At 35.7% G+C, this 15,259-nt stretch overlaps 1 protein-coding gene across 2 annotated transcripts in view; it reads right to left on the bottom strand.

Moving 5' to 3' along the window:
• FAM135A (family with sequence similarity 135 member A) overlaps nt 1–15,259 on the bottom strand; it is an 80,172-nt gene that overhangs the window by 18,392 nt on the left and 46,521 nt on the right. The window contains exons 10-15 of one of the 2 annotated variants that reach the window (XM_064707339.1): nt 12,898–12,975; nt 10,643–10,692; nt 8,759–8,914; nt 2,994–3,067; nt 2,549–2,703; nt 1–2,305 (exon numbers count right to left, since the gene is read on the bottom strand). In XM_064707339.1, the coding sequence (XP_064563409.1) occupies nt 1–2,305; nt 2,549–2,703; nt 2,994–3,067; nt 8,759–8,914; nt 10,643–10,692; nt 12,898–12,975 (2,818 nt within the window). The remainder of the gene's footprint in view (nt 2,306–2,548; nt 2,704–2,993; nt 3,068–8,758; nt 8,915–10,642; nt 10,693–12,897; nt 12,976–15,259) is intronic. The other variant, XM_064707340.1, reaches the window with a different exon arrangement.

Genomic DNA, 15,259 nt, shown 5'->3' with positions numbered 1-15,259 from the left:
GCTAACATTTGAGGTTTTGGGGAGCTTTCATACCAGGAAACAGCTGAAGCTGAGCTGTAGGATGTGCTGCCTGGCTGTTGTGTAATTGCATCAGATTTGTTCTTTGAAGAAGAGGTAACATTGCAGGGAGAGTCTCTTAGAGAAGAAGGGAAAGACAAACAGCCAGGAGTGCAGACAGGGGGCACAGGCATTATGTCTTGCAGGTGTCCACTGTCAATCATTTCAGATCTCAGGACTCTCTCTCCTGCCAAGCCATGATCCTGGTCAGCACTGCATGCTCCATCTAATATACTATAATCGGTTTCTTCATAATACCCATTTTCAATCATTTCTTGATCCTCCTCTTCCTCCTCATCTTGTTGTGAAGAACAAATAATTTGTTTTTCATATGCTTCCTTGTGAGGGCTAACAGGATTGCTCTTGTTCATAGGCCAAATATCTGAAATATCTGCGCTGCTTCGAGAGCCAAAATAGTTTTCAACAAGCCCTTGCTTTACCATGTCAGCACTACCAGTTGGAGAAGGATTATCTGTACCAGTTTCACTTTTAGCTCCTGACAGTTCTTCAGTTGTGCCCTTTAGTTCTAAAGGCTCATTATGTTCTCCTTTGTTTATTTTTTTAACTGCTGCATTTACAGATGAAGAACCTGAAACAGCAGATGGCTCATCCATACAAGTTGTTTCCAAACACAACTTAACTGTTTCTTCTGTAGCTCTAGGAGGCCTTTCAAGGTCCCGAGGGTCCTTGCAGGTTGTACCAGGGCCTGTTTGTGGGCTGTAACTTTCCACATCAGTAGGCGTGTCCTCATCTGAAACAACAGAGTGTAACAAATCTTTTTTTCCTGAGAGTGAGGAATGTATAGACGGAGTTTTGTTATCCAATTGCCCTGAACACACAACAAGCTGTTGCTGCAAGTTGGTGTTTGATGTTTTACTGTCATCACATTTTGGCAAGTCAATTGCTCCTAGATCCAATACTGTTTTGCTGTCACTTAGCTGGCATTCAGGTACAACAGATATCTTTGAATTCTCATCAGGTGACAGCTCATCATCATCTGAAGGAAGTGAATTTATGGATGTCAGGGATGACTGTATTTCACTTACAGCGCTTGTACTCTCAGTGCAATGGCTTTCGATTGTATTTTTTATTGCACAGTCTGGTTTTAGTAAAGGCTGAAGAAATGCTCTCTCACCATTGTGTGCACTTTGTCCATGAACATTTTCAAAAACATGATCAGGGTTGGGGTGAGTTGCAAAAGAACTTGGTTCACTTTCTACACCTGAATCTGAAAATCTAGAAGAGGCATATGTCACACTAACATCAGGTAATTTAGTCATGTCTCCACTTGCAGAGATTTGACTTTCTTTTGTTGGAAGAGTAGGTGGATCGCTTTTCATTTTTGTCAAGATGTCACTGGTATGCTGACAGTTTCTCTCATGGACCTCTTCCTTTTCAGGCATGGGGTCCTGTTCTCCCAAATTCAATTTGTTTCCAGATTCTGAAGACTGAATATTGGGCGTCAACAAATTCTCTTTGTCCTCTTCATCTTGTGGAAACTTAGTCCACGATCCAGCGTGAGCAACTCCTTTCTCCTCTTCATAAAGATTCTTATCACTTGCTTTGACCTCAGTTGTCCTGACTCCTGAGGAAGCTGGTTGACCTCCATGACAATCTTCAAGTGTACCTCTGTGTTGTAAAGCACCATCTGTTTGAGCAGTTCCAGAACCTGTCTGGGAGATGGTCAGTCTATCAAAAATAGCCTCATGTTCACAGTGCACAGGACTACTGGGACCTGGCTGGTCACCTTCAGTCTTGACAGCCATTTCGTCATATGGCATCAATGGAAGGTCTCTTGGAGTTATTTGCCTGATGCAGGCCTTTGTATCACAAGGAATTCCACTCACTCCAGGGTCCAGCCCCTCGTTAGCACTGTACGAAGGCTCGCCCTCTAACCTTCTACAGGCATTTTCCAGTGCTGCACTTATCAAACATTTGTATCCTACTAACACCACAGAGTCCTTTGAGTTCTGTTTTACGACTTTTTTGGTGTTTTCAGCTTTCATTGTTTTTATGAGCTTAGCAACCTTAGCTTTGGATTTATTTGTATCTTCATTTTTCCCTTTGAAGGTTTTTGTTAGCATCTTTTCAGTTTCTGAATGCCAAAAGACGGAGGCACCAGCAGGTCTCATTTTGAGTTCTGGGCTACTAAAACCAGCAACAAAACCTTCTTCAGCTTCTAATTTATCCAGTTTATTGGACTCTGCCCTTGGAACACTCTGAGCTACCAACCAGGGTACATCCAAATCTTTCAAAGAAAAAGGGGGAAAAGAGAAAGTATGTTTACATTAAAATTATGCAGATAAGTAATGCTATAACACACTAGCAATTATAGAATTTTACACATCCTCAAAACTTAAGGTAAAACCCCATATTCTATCAAGTAAATGTAGTTCTTTAAAGCCAGCGAGAAATTTATGAAAAAATACTCAAGTTTTACATAATTTTGCTCATTTCTTCAAAAGGAAATTGTACTGTGAGCTGTGTTTACCTTCAGTAATTGAATCTAAATACCGATCTTCAAAGATAATAGGCAAGGAGTTCATATCTCCATCTAGTTCACTGCATTCAATAGGGAGGGGTGGTAGAGAACTGCAGAAGGAAATGTTTTTGATAGCTGCACACACCTGTAGATGACTTTGAGCACTGAAAAAAGAAGCAGTCCTCCATGAAAAAAACAGAACTATTTATTTTTACATTAACAGAAATTACCAACAGTTTAATTCATTATACTAGATGCTTTTCTACTAATTAACTATTAATAGATTGATTATTTAATAAGTTCTTATATAACTACCAGTACTTTAAATCCATATTGAGAACAAAAGTTTCTCATTAATTTCTTATGTACTTCTACAATGCTACTTCTACACAACACAAACTATACAGTAACAGTACTACATGCTATATACTGTGCAATTTCAAAGGCTACTCACTGTAGTTCTTGAAAGGCAAGAGCAGCTTGCCTAGGATGCTCAAAGCAAAAGAATGCTTCAGCAAATCTGCGCACCTGCAAGATACAAATGAAGGTAGAGCTTATTTTACCTTACAAATAATTTTCAAAAATCCACCAGCATTCCTATGCATCAACGTATCATTTGTATGTATAATACAGACTGTTACTTTTTTTTTTAGTTGTTCATTCTGGATGGGTGACACAGACAAGACTAGTGACTGAAACAATTTTAATTTGTGCTCTGGATAGCTGGGAATTATATTACACTCAATTGCCTGCTGAAATTTTTATTTCCAATAAATCAATCATCCAAATCAGGTTCAAACCATAATGCACAAAAATACTATTGGAATTTTTAACTGGAAGAAAGGAAATGACTCTTCAATTCCCACTTCTGAATGAGCCTGAGTATTACCTTCAGAAGCAGAAATCCATTAGATATTCTGCCCTCTCAAAATACAGAGGAGTGTTTCAAACTTTCTGTAAGTATCCTCTAGCCCACAGTAAACTACTGTGCAAAACATTCTTTAGTTTGCAAAGATTTCAGATGGAAATTATGAAGACAGTAACAGAATGTATATTAATTATAAGCACTGTATGAAAGACTTAATTGTATGTTTGAGGTCAATAAACAATACAATACTGAAGTGATATTTATTAACACATGGGAGTATATTTTTTACCATCAAACATGTTAAACCATCAATATTTTACCATCAAATACATGCTAAAACAGAGAATGTGAATTATACAGCAATTTGCTGCAACTGAAAACATAATCAATGTACTGAAAATGTAGTATCTAGAAACCCCAAAGGTTTTGTACAAGATTTCTCATATTTCCAATATTCTACATAAATACTAATTCAATCAATATGCATTTTATTTTTGCAACTGCCAAATTACCTGTATCCAAAAAAAGCAAAACAAAGAGAATGTCCTGTGCAATGGTTGTTGACAATAGCTTGTTCGTTAACATTAATTTGGTTGTATCAATTTAAACAAAATTTCTATCCCACTTAGAGAATTACATGTTAGTCTACCAAATCAATAATTTATTTACCAAGCACTTCCTGACCTCCTACACTCCTTTATTTCTTCAGTATACTCTGTGTGTTCCCCTTAAATGACGGAACTTCCTGAACAGACTGTGGGAGTTTTCAGTGTGAAACTGGCAACAAGCGTGACGACCTAGCTCAGTTCCCTCAGCTCTCTCACTCAGAGCCTCACCCAGCATCTGCCCCCACCCCGAGCACAAACATGGCTCTCTGAAAATCTTGTCCATGAACTGGCAAATATGAGACTTTCAGGACCACATTCACTTTGTTCAGAGATGAGCACTTGCATGGGAGTTCATTTTCCCTCCTGATACACTGCCCACTATACTTTTAGAGAGAACCACTTGGATTAAGTTCTGTAGCTTGTACACCTTTTTGTTTTCTTAATACAAGAAGAACTGAGGAAAATTTTTTCTAAGGTGCTAAAGAAAAAACCCAATCCCAAATCACAAACATTTTTACCCCTAATCTCTAACTTGCAATAGAAACTGAAAGTCCTGTCCCAACCTCTCAGAATTTATTGTACTGTATTACCTGAAATTAATCTTAGTCATAACATCATCTCTGAATAGTCACGGAAAATGCATTGAAGTAAAAAGAAAGCACACAATTTAACAGTTACTTGTAAATGCAACTTCACTCTTGCCAGAACTCAATTTGCTTTCAGAATTTGTTGTTATGAGTTTATATAGACACATGTGGAACGACAATTGATGTTCCCAAGTAATTTGCTGCATTTTTCCTGCGGTCTTTTCTAAACAGACATCTACCTTGCAAATACATGATTTTTTTCCAGCTAATCCCCACCCCCTTACCCAGGAAGGAGGGACTGTTATACAACAGACTTAACAGATAATTTTACCGCTTAAAAACTAGATTTTAGAACAATTCATCATGAAGAGTGGACATAATCACTTTAAATTAAGCAATCTAAAAATTAATTAAAGATCCTTATCAACCAGGTTATTTACCAAGCACTTCCTGGTAAATATAGTTACAGGAACATTGCCAAATTAGTAGATGTCTGTGGTATATATTAAGAAATGGGCACACAGATGTTTCCCAGGAAGCAAGCAAGGTAGTTTTGAGTTTACATGTGAGCACTTCACCACATAAAGTAACTGGACTTATATGGCTAGTAGATCTTTAGAATACTACACTCTCTCCCATGGAAGATGAAGGCATTTTTTCTTTTGCAATAAATCCCATTTGTAGTTAAGTAATTCCAGTGCTTCTGAAGAAAATCTCAATACCAGCTCCAGACAGCTCCACATAGAATAGCAAGAGTATAAAGTTAGTTGAAAGCAAGCTCCTAAAGCACATAAGAGCTCATTAACAAGAGAAAAGAACCCCAATCAACAGTAGTTTATTATGTGTAATAGGTGCTTAACTTACTGAAGGACTGAGGCACTTGCTAGGACACTGTTAACCAGGCTCTGCAGAACCAGAGTGACTGCCAGCTCTGCTAATGCTGCAGGAACCACTGACTTGGGCTGACTCCACAAGGACTTTGCAGGAGGAAATTGCAGCTGCCACTCCGAATCTCTAGACTTCCCAGAGGCATGGTTTTTATGGTCCTCCCAATGGGAACAGAAGAACTGTGCATAAAAACTGCTGTGGAATACATCTTGTGTGTCTGCATATTTACAAATAGCAGTCAGAGATCTTAGTTTACAGCTCTCCTATTTCAGGACTAATCAAACTGAAAGAAATAATTTTGGAAGAATATATTCAGACCTACCAGAAGATGTCACTACAGAATAAAGAGATGAACTAGTTTAGTGTTCAAATGTTTTGTAATATCAACTAACATATTCTGAGCAGTGTTTTCAATAAAATACAGTCGTAAACCTTATCAGGTTGATCAGTATGATCCATGTAGTAGATGGATGTTCAATTTTAAAGTATTCCTCACTTTTTAATGTAGGGCTTTTCCAAGTATTTGAAAATAGTTAAATAGTGAAACACTAGAGTAAACATAAGTAAAATTATTAAAATAATAATTTCAATACATTAACAACTCTTCAGTAGAAAGAGTTTATAAACCAGTTTATACCTGGTTTATAATCATCTGTGCAAAGAGGGTGAAAGTCATTTGACCAAATACAGGTGGCAGGCCTATCTAGGGGTATTTCAACACAAGCATCTTAACCACTCAGGTAATCACTCCCTAAAAGGGTTCATTAATAAATAGACCAGTGAGAAATTTCCTGTGGAAGGTATAGTCTGGAAATATTGCAAGAAGAAAAGCTAAAATGAGATTTAGCATCCTCTTGTGAACACATCAAAGTACCCATTCCCAAAATAAAAAGGTTTCTTATTCCAGAAAGGACAGGTTAAGTCTCTTAAGAGGAGAATTAGTGGGTCATCTTCAGCCTGGAGAAATGGAGGCTCAGGGGAGACTTCATTACTCTCTACAACTACTTGAAAGGAGATTGTAGCCAGGTGGGAACTGGTCTCTTCTTCCATGTCCCAGGTGAAAAGATAAGAGGAAATGGCCTTAAGTTGTGCTGGGGAGGTCTAGGTTGGATATCAGGATTTTTTTTTCACAGAAGGAGTTGTAAAGTGTTGGAACAGACTGCCCAGGGAAGTGGTGGAACCACCATCTGTGGGAGTGTTCAAAATACATTTGGATATGGCACATGGGGATCTGGTTTAGTGCTGAATGTGGTGGTGCTGGATTGATAGTTTGACTTGACCTTAAAGATCTTTTTTTTCCAGCCCTAACAATTCCATGACTCTAAATGTCAACATATAGTCTCCAAATAGGAGAATTAGTAGATCATCTTTTAAATGTCAATTAAATCCAATAACCAAAAAACCTGTATCACTTAGTATGTGCAGATAATGGCTCCAGTGGAACATGCTCATCAATACAGATTTCCTGAGGTATGTTTATACAATCCCTCTGAATATAAATTCTCAAGATATTATTAACAAAAGTTACAATTTATTATACTAAGCACTGCAAAACAAGGTCCAAAACCAACAGCTGAACACACTCTTAGAAAAGGCTGAAATTTAGCATCTCTTTTTCATTTAAAGGTATACTGAATTTATGGATGATGAGTTCCTGCTCTACTGCCACATGGGAAGCCCAGTGGAGCAATGGTTTCTTACATATATTTTAATTACATGTATTTGCAAAGTATTCACACAAACTTATATAATCTTGGAGTGCAGAAAACAAGTGTCCATTTAAAAATGAAGTAATATCACATTGTTGGTTCTAAGTTGGCTCAGTCAGCCTGCTTGCTTTCTGCTATCAGGCACTAAACAAAAATGTAATTTTAGGATTACCCATGCCTTGCATCTCCTCTCCAGTCTTTGACTGATTATAGAGTATCTGCAAAGTACAGTGACAGGTAACAAAAGGAGTGAGCATAACAGCAAGTCATAATGATGCAGGGCATGCAGATGTGTAATCAAATGATACTATTTTTTTTTTTTTTCATAGGGAGGAAGGGAACTCCTATTTGAATTTTTGTCAAACTGGAAAGCATCACAGAAATACTTTTAATATGTGCAATGTCTCAATTCCCATAGTATAGTGAAATACTTCGATTTATACTCCCTAAAACAATTGCAGGAAAACTCAATAATTAAGGCATTTATGACCCAAGGAGGATAACTTACATCACAGATTTTAAAAGAACCACATTTAAGAAGATAAATACATAATAATTTGCAGTGTCTTTTCTGGAGCAGTAAAAATTCATATATTACTTCTTCCTTTGGTTTTATTAAATATAAAATTTTACAAACACTAACATACCAGCAGCTGAATGCAAATGCAGGCTAAATGAAACAGTATTCTTGTTTCATACCTTCCACCAGTTAACTTGAGGGATTCCAGTATTTATACAAAACCCACAGAAAGGTAAGATTCATAGAGAGACGATAAAATGACACCTTTCTTATGGCTAGCACATCAAACTAATAACCCTTTGCATTCTTTGTGCAAGATTCCATTTATTCTCCATAACAGGCTATTTCCACAACCACCATTTCCTCAGTAAACAATGTGATTTATCAAGGAAGAGTAATGCTTTAGTCCATACGTGGTTATATTTCACTATGGGAAGAGCACTGCTGTGGCTCTGCTTGCAGAGAGCCCAGAGCAATTGCACACACCCACAGACAGACCAACAGCACTACAGATGGGTTAGTACACACACACACACACACTCACACACATGCCTGATCATTTCACATACACTTCTTTTACAAATTCCCATGTAAAAGACTGCTCAAAACTTACTAACATCATAAATCCTTAATTCAGAAAGAAATACACTTTGTTTACGATGTAAGCAGGCAGCCTAAATGCAGAGAAGTAAAATGTAGGGTGGGCACAAGACTTGGCTCCTACAGAAAAGTATATCAGTCTGCACAAATACATGTTATTTCACATCCTGCAATCTGTCTTCTAAACTGCATTTCATATTCAAAATATCAATTAATTACTTGGTTCATAAACATAAATAATATGTTTTATGCATTATATTCCAGCAACATTATACAATATATACAAGGTATCAAGTGAAATGGAACAGCTCCCTTTACAATTCTAACCAGTTTTCCAGAATATAAATAGAAAAATGGTCATCTGGAGGCTCATTGTGATAAACATTGCCATAACAATGTGTCCCAGTAAGCATATGAAGGTCTCTGGGTCAATACTTACTCTTAAAGTGTGATGCTCTTGTGCTAGCAAAGCTGTGACCTCCTCTTGTAAGGTAATGACCTCCAGAAACTGCCCCCAGAGAGCCATCAGAAGTGAGCAAAGCTGAGCAAGATTCATATTTATAAGTTCTGCCAGTTCATCAGGATTTTCCATTTTCTGAAGTCAGGAAAAAATATTTATGTGATTCACTGATGAAACCATAATGTACACACAGGAATAATAATAAAAATGTATACTTTATCTAAGGGGGAATTTTAATTTAAAAAGCAACTTTCAAATGAGAACCATTTAAACTAAGTATCAAAACTGGATGTCCTGGAGTTTCCTCAAACCGAGACAATGGATAAATCTATGTTAAAACAGTAATAGATTATTTTATGTTGTATTAAATATTTATCCCATTGCTTTTTAGAATTAGGACTCCTGTCCAAAAATTAAAGCAATAATTCCACTTATGGCAAAGATAACTGAGTTCAACTGTTGTATTTTCTAACATGTAAAAGTCCTGTGTGCCTGAAAGGAAGAAGAATCAGGAAACCAAAAATTGACAGTTGCTATGTTAGTCCAACTTTGACAAAATCTTAAGAATTTAATAAAGATATCTCCATTTCAGAATAGTTATTACTCACAATAACCTTTAAGATGCTATGTATCTACATACATTTTATGCATAGCCAGGAAGCAGTGTTATAGCACAGCCTTCCAAGAACCAGATCACACCAGGACAAATTCGGTGTGAAACAAGTTTTGCTTTTTTTACAATTTAATGTAATCCTGTGATACAGTTCCACAGCAATTGTAGATAGCTAGGCTTATGTTCCCTGCCATTTTAGAAAATAACACAGTTTTTCAAAAACTCATTGTAGGCCCATAAGGCACTGAGGCAAAGGGTTTAAAATGAAAAGATAGTAAAGAACTAACTCTAGCAATATTACAGAGCTAGTAGAAAAAAGGATTGGGAATATAGAAACAACAACTTAACCAATAAGAAAAGAAATAAGAGAAACTTTTGATATGAATTGTACAAAACAGAATGAAGAAAACAGAAAATGTTTAGCAAGCTAAGGGAGAAACTAACGAATTCAGAGAAGCTATGTAAATACAAAAACTATTTTAATACATAAAGTAAGATTATTGGTTGCCCATAGGGAGCTAGCAGGGCTGAATTTGTCTCCAGTTATACAAATTATGTCCTTTAAAAGGCCACATTACAATTTCTGGCAGTTATACTACTACTGCAGTACTAAAGGTGAGCTTCCAACCTGGGCCCACTTGCCAGCAAAGGGTGGATAAACTTTCAAGAAGTTCTAAAACCTGTCCTTCAGACTTCACCATGACCAAGAAATCAGTTATTCAGCTGGGGCTAGCTCTGACTATGGAGAGAGATGGGGAGACAAATCTAAGCCATTTAAAGCAGACAGTGTTTCCTTAAGAATGTAGGGAAACAGGAAAAGGAGACAGCATCAGAACAAGTGCTTTTAGATGAGGGGATGACTTGCTGAATCTCCTTTTGTAAAACTTATTACTGTTTGATCTTGCATCATTGCTATTTGATAACATCCAATCCCAAAAAATCGAATTTTAACTGCAGAAAATTCAAAGTGTGATTTTCATACAAGTAATCCACCTCTCTAAACATCCAGTTTCAAGATATAAATAGTTACGCAGCTACCACTGACACACCAAGCCGCCAAATCAACAGTTCAGTTTTGGCGACAATTGCGCAATTTCTCTTTGGAGGAAGAGTTTAAATAAGTGCTGGGGAAAAACACAGATGCTGTCATCCCTGAAACAAACAGTTTCTTCCCAAGTAGCATATAAAATCAGCACATTCTACTTTTATAGTTATTTCACTTATTTAATACATGAAAAAAAGCCCTGTACCTTGACTTCTTCACACAATTCTGTAAGACGAATTTCTACATCTATGTTTTCTGGAAAGATGAGAGGACATACCCATGAGTAATGTACTTTCTAAGGTGCAGAGTGAAACAAATTATCTCACAAAACAATTTTAAGACATGAAAAAGAATTCATCAAATAAAACTTGAAGCCATATTAAATGCCACAGTTATTAAGTAAACTATAAACTTGCATTAAAATTCTTCCTAGCAATTTCTGAGATTGAGGAAACAACATAATTAAGAAAAAAAATTTGCAATTATCATGATTGCTTATCATGACACCTTGTCAAGGACAACAATTTTCTATTCAAAATTAAATTTGAAAATACTGTAGTTTAGATGATATAGTTTTCAGATTATCCACTGCTATTCAGCAATAATGTCATCATTTCAAACCAAGGTAATACAATTCCTCTCCTACCAGATTTTCTAGAGAAGCCTTATTCACATATCATTTTTCTAAAGGTATATAATTTACAAGATACATTAATATAAATACAAATCTTTAGTTGTATGAGGAATTTCTTTAGTTAATTAAAGTGTTCTTTAAGTGATCTCTCAGTAGCTTAATGTTAAGAGCAAATCAATCTAACACAGTATGGCAGCTTAAACTGGATCTGAACTTTGAGTCACTCATTTATGAAGAGAACAGATATATTCCTTCACAAAGATATTTTTCCTTGTTAAACAGCCCTGTTTACTTTGGAGGATTTGATAAATCAAATAATAATTTGGTATTATGTTTAATTTCCTTCTGCATCTGAAGTATGAGTAATAAGGGAACAATTAATAAACCCTAAAATTGCCTGTAACAAGAACTTATATTTCATTTTTGAAACACAGTATTAAGGACAAAAATGTTCAATATTTCTTGAAAACACACAGCATCAAAATATGCCTTGAAAACCCCAACAGTAACTTCAGGGGCTGGATAATGAATAATATCCAGGGCATGGATAATGAACAACGGTGTACAGAACAGAAACAGTGTGTATACTCAACTTCTCTCTAATTATGCCACCTATACTTGGTAAGTATATATTGATTTTGAACTAACAGCATTCATCATGCTTAGGTTTGATCTTAATGCTACACAAATTAACTCACACAACACGAGTTCTGAGGAAAAAAACAAATTGCAGAAATGTATGATGTTCTCAGAAACAAGCTGACAAAAGTTGCTTAAAGAAACTACATGTACCTTTTGCTAAACAGCACTTCATGATAATTTTTCTGAAAACATGTGAAAATAATTTAAGCTATAATACTAGTTTTGGTATGGCCACACAAATCTTGTCATTAGTGAAAAAATTAAATGGTTTACTTATGAAACCATACTGATTATTTGCTTGTCACACTTCAACTGAGAACAGGCTTGTGGAACAAGATTTAAAACCCTGAAATCTAAAATCATTATGGAAAACCCCTAACTATATTCCCCATATATATAACTATATACCCCAATACTATATTAAAAAGAGAAGACAGAATAGAGCTAACACAACACAAAAGGAATTTAAACACTTACATTCTATAGCAGCAATGTTAACCCAGCAAACATTTGATAGAATTTTGCTGGCTCTGCTAAAAACCAGTTTGGTTTCCTTTTTATATTAAAACCAAAACACACTTATAAATTACTGAAGTAGTGACCTGCTACTCTATCCTTTCCCCAACAGAAACTTCCTTGTGCTTAAAGAGCTCTGTAATCTTTTGTCCAGCATCAAGCCCACACTGATGCTCCAGAGGGAGGACTGGCCCATGTAGATATGGACCAATACACCCTAAACACTGACAATGTCTTGGTAGTGTTTGGAAGAATTAAGTCTTGAGATACCAGAAGGAATCTGAAAGATTTCTCAGAAAATGAAGGTATTAACTATCTTTAAATAGCTAAAAATCATGAGTCTGTGTTGCATTAAATGAAGCTATAATTTTAAGGTATTTTTTTAAAATATTGATGACTGACTGAGCTTTCACTCATTTTTGTTTAGTAAAGTAGAACAACACTAAACCAAAAAACAGCAATGATGTCTCATTTTATCATCTATTTATCAGCCTAAAATTTAGAAGCTCAATTCTGCAGACTTCAGAGTTCAACATATGTTTGCTATGGCTGAATATTGAAATTGTTTCTCTCTACAAAAGGAGTAACATTTTCTATCATTAATAAGAATATATTTTATAATATCAATAAAAATCTGAGGGATTATATCACCTGCTTTGGAAACATACCTAGGTAGGCGGTTCTCTGGGTTCGTGGATATTTTCTTCTGAGAAGGCGTTCATAAAGGACCTGCATGCTGGCCTTGGCTAGTTACAGGGATTGTACACACATGACTAGTTACTAACTCCTTTTTTCACCTGTGATTTATTATTTGCCTTAAAGTTAGTAAAAGAGCTTATTGCTAGCCTAGCAATTAGTGCAGTTAGATCAGTACATGAAAACAAATCATTTTAGGGTAGTTTCTAGATTAGCACTTGTGATACACATTAACATAATGTTTTTTATTTCCTGAAACCAGTAATATTTAAATGCTCAATTACAGTTAGAGTCTAACAGCTGTCTTCACATGCTTCTGCAAAATCAGTGCCTTGTGTTAAAATTTTATGACAGAGAAATAGCAAAGCAAAAAGAAGAAACAAAATTAAAGAGAGAATAATTTTATCTTAAACAAAAAAGTGATGATTCTGAAGTTTAAACAGGACTGCATATTCTCTTCTGTAATGCATATTTAAACTTCACAGATAAAATATCCACTATAAAAAAGTTAATTTACTTTAAAAATTTTTAAAAAGTGCAAATTACAATTGTGTACTTTGTGAAGTCTAGTGAGCCTCAATTTCTTTACAGAAACTTAGCAGAAACATAGCGCTTTTTTTGTTAACTGCTGATGGATTTTAGAAACATTAGTGTTAATGGCAGGTATTATTTTTCATAAGCAAAATGTGAGTAATAATTAAAGCTTACATTATTAGTACTTCTTATTATATCAATTGTCCCAATCAATGTACAAACAAAATAACCAAAGTAAATGAAAAAGATATTTATAAATATGAAAAAAACAAGTAATTCTAGCAGAGACTTAAAAATGAAAATAAAAAATTAAACCCACAGGAAACAAACTGTCAGTAGACTATGTACAATGAATGTTAAATCTAAGTTGTCATTTTCTCTTCAGATATTTATTGTGAGCATTTCTGTTCAAAACTACATTCCTAAAAATAAGCTAAATTACCCATATAGATGAGAAAAGGTCTGATTCAAGTTCCACTGAAGCTTGTGAGTGGTTTTGGTGACTTCAATGTGGTTGAAAGATACAACCCAATATTGCATTGCCAGTATGCAACTCAATGGCAGCTTTTTTCTATTACACATATATTTTGAAGAAATATTTTAGGGAAACTGAAGATCATATCTAAAACATTTAAGTATCGAGATTTAGTCTAAGCCTATCCTTAGAACAACAATAGTGCCATCAAACTCAATATATTGAGTTGATAAAGCAAATCCAGAGAAGGGCAAATAGCTGGTGAAGGGTCTGGAGCACAAGTCCCGTGAGGAGCAGCAAAGGGAGCTGGGATTCTTCAACGTGGAGAAAAGGAAGAGGCTCAGGGGAGATCTTACTGCTCCTCTATAATTGCCTGAAAGGAGGTGTAGCCAGGTGTCAGCCTCTTCTCCCAGGTAACAAGGGACACAAGAGGAAATGGTCTCAAGTTGTACTAGAGGGGGCTTAGATTGGATATTAGGAACAACTTCTCCACTGAAAGGGTGGTCAGGCATTGGAACAGCCTGCCAAGGGAAGTGGGGGAGTCACCATCCCTGGAAGCATTCTAAAGGCATGTGGATGTGACACTTGGGAGATGTGGTTTAGTGCTGAACATGGTGTTGCTGGCTTAATTGTTGGACTTCATGATTTTCAGAAGTCATTTCCAACCTAAATGACCCTCTGATTCTATGGTTTGAGAAAAAGTATATTTTCACCTTACAAGGAAAACTAAGAGTTGAGTCACTCCTTTAATAAGGTGTTTCCCTCCATACCAAAACTAAGATAACTGGCAGAAAAGTGTAACAGTAACTGTAGCAGTATTTTTGCTTCTATAAAGAAAACACCTCAGTTTCTAGTATTTTTCTATGGACAGCTTTTAATACGCTTCCTGAATTTTTTTCCACCACAAATAGCTTGGTATTTTGTAATAAAGAAGTGAAACATTCTTTCTTTGAATCACTAACTGACCACATCACGTTTTTAAAATATCTTTCATATCTCAATCATCAACCTTACTCTTTCACTGTGCTTAGTTTTGACACTGATAAAATTAAACAATACAAAAATAAATAAGTATTGTCTAAAATCCATATAAATGCCAAATGATCTTTTTTTCTTTAGTACACCATGAGTAAAAGAAGTATATGGTTGCTGAGGAAAAAGTCTAAATTGTTGTTTACAATGCCAATGTATTTTCCTTTCTTACTTCCACTGCTCTTCTAGTTCACAAATCAAGGTTAGGCTCTCTAATATATCTTCATTCTACAGAGAAGGAATGTACATGTACATTTCCATACATTACATGTAATACATTTGCAGTTACTTTT

This window comes from Zonotrichia leucophrys, chromosome 3 (genome assembly GCF_028769735.1).
Source record: "Zonotrichia leucophrys gambelii isolate GWCS_2022_RI chromosome 3, RI_Zleu_2.0, whole genome shotgun sequence".
NCBI lineage: Eukaryota > Metazoa > Chordata > Aves > Passeriformes > Passerellidae > Zonotrichia > Zonotrichia leucophrys.
This window is presented reverse-complemented; position numbering and strand designations above follow the sequence as displayed.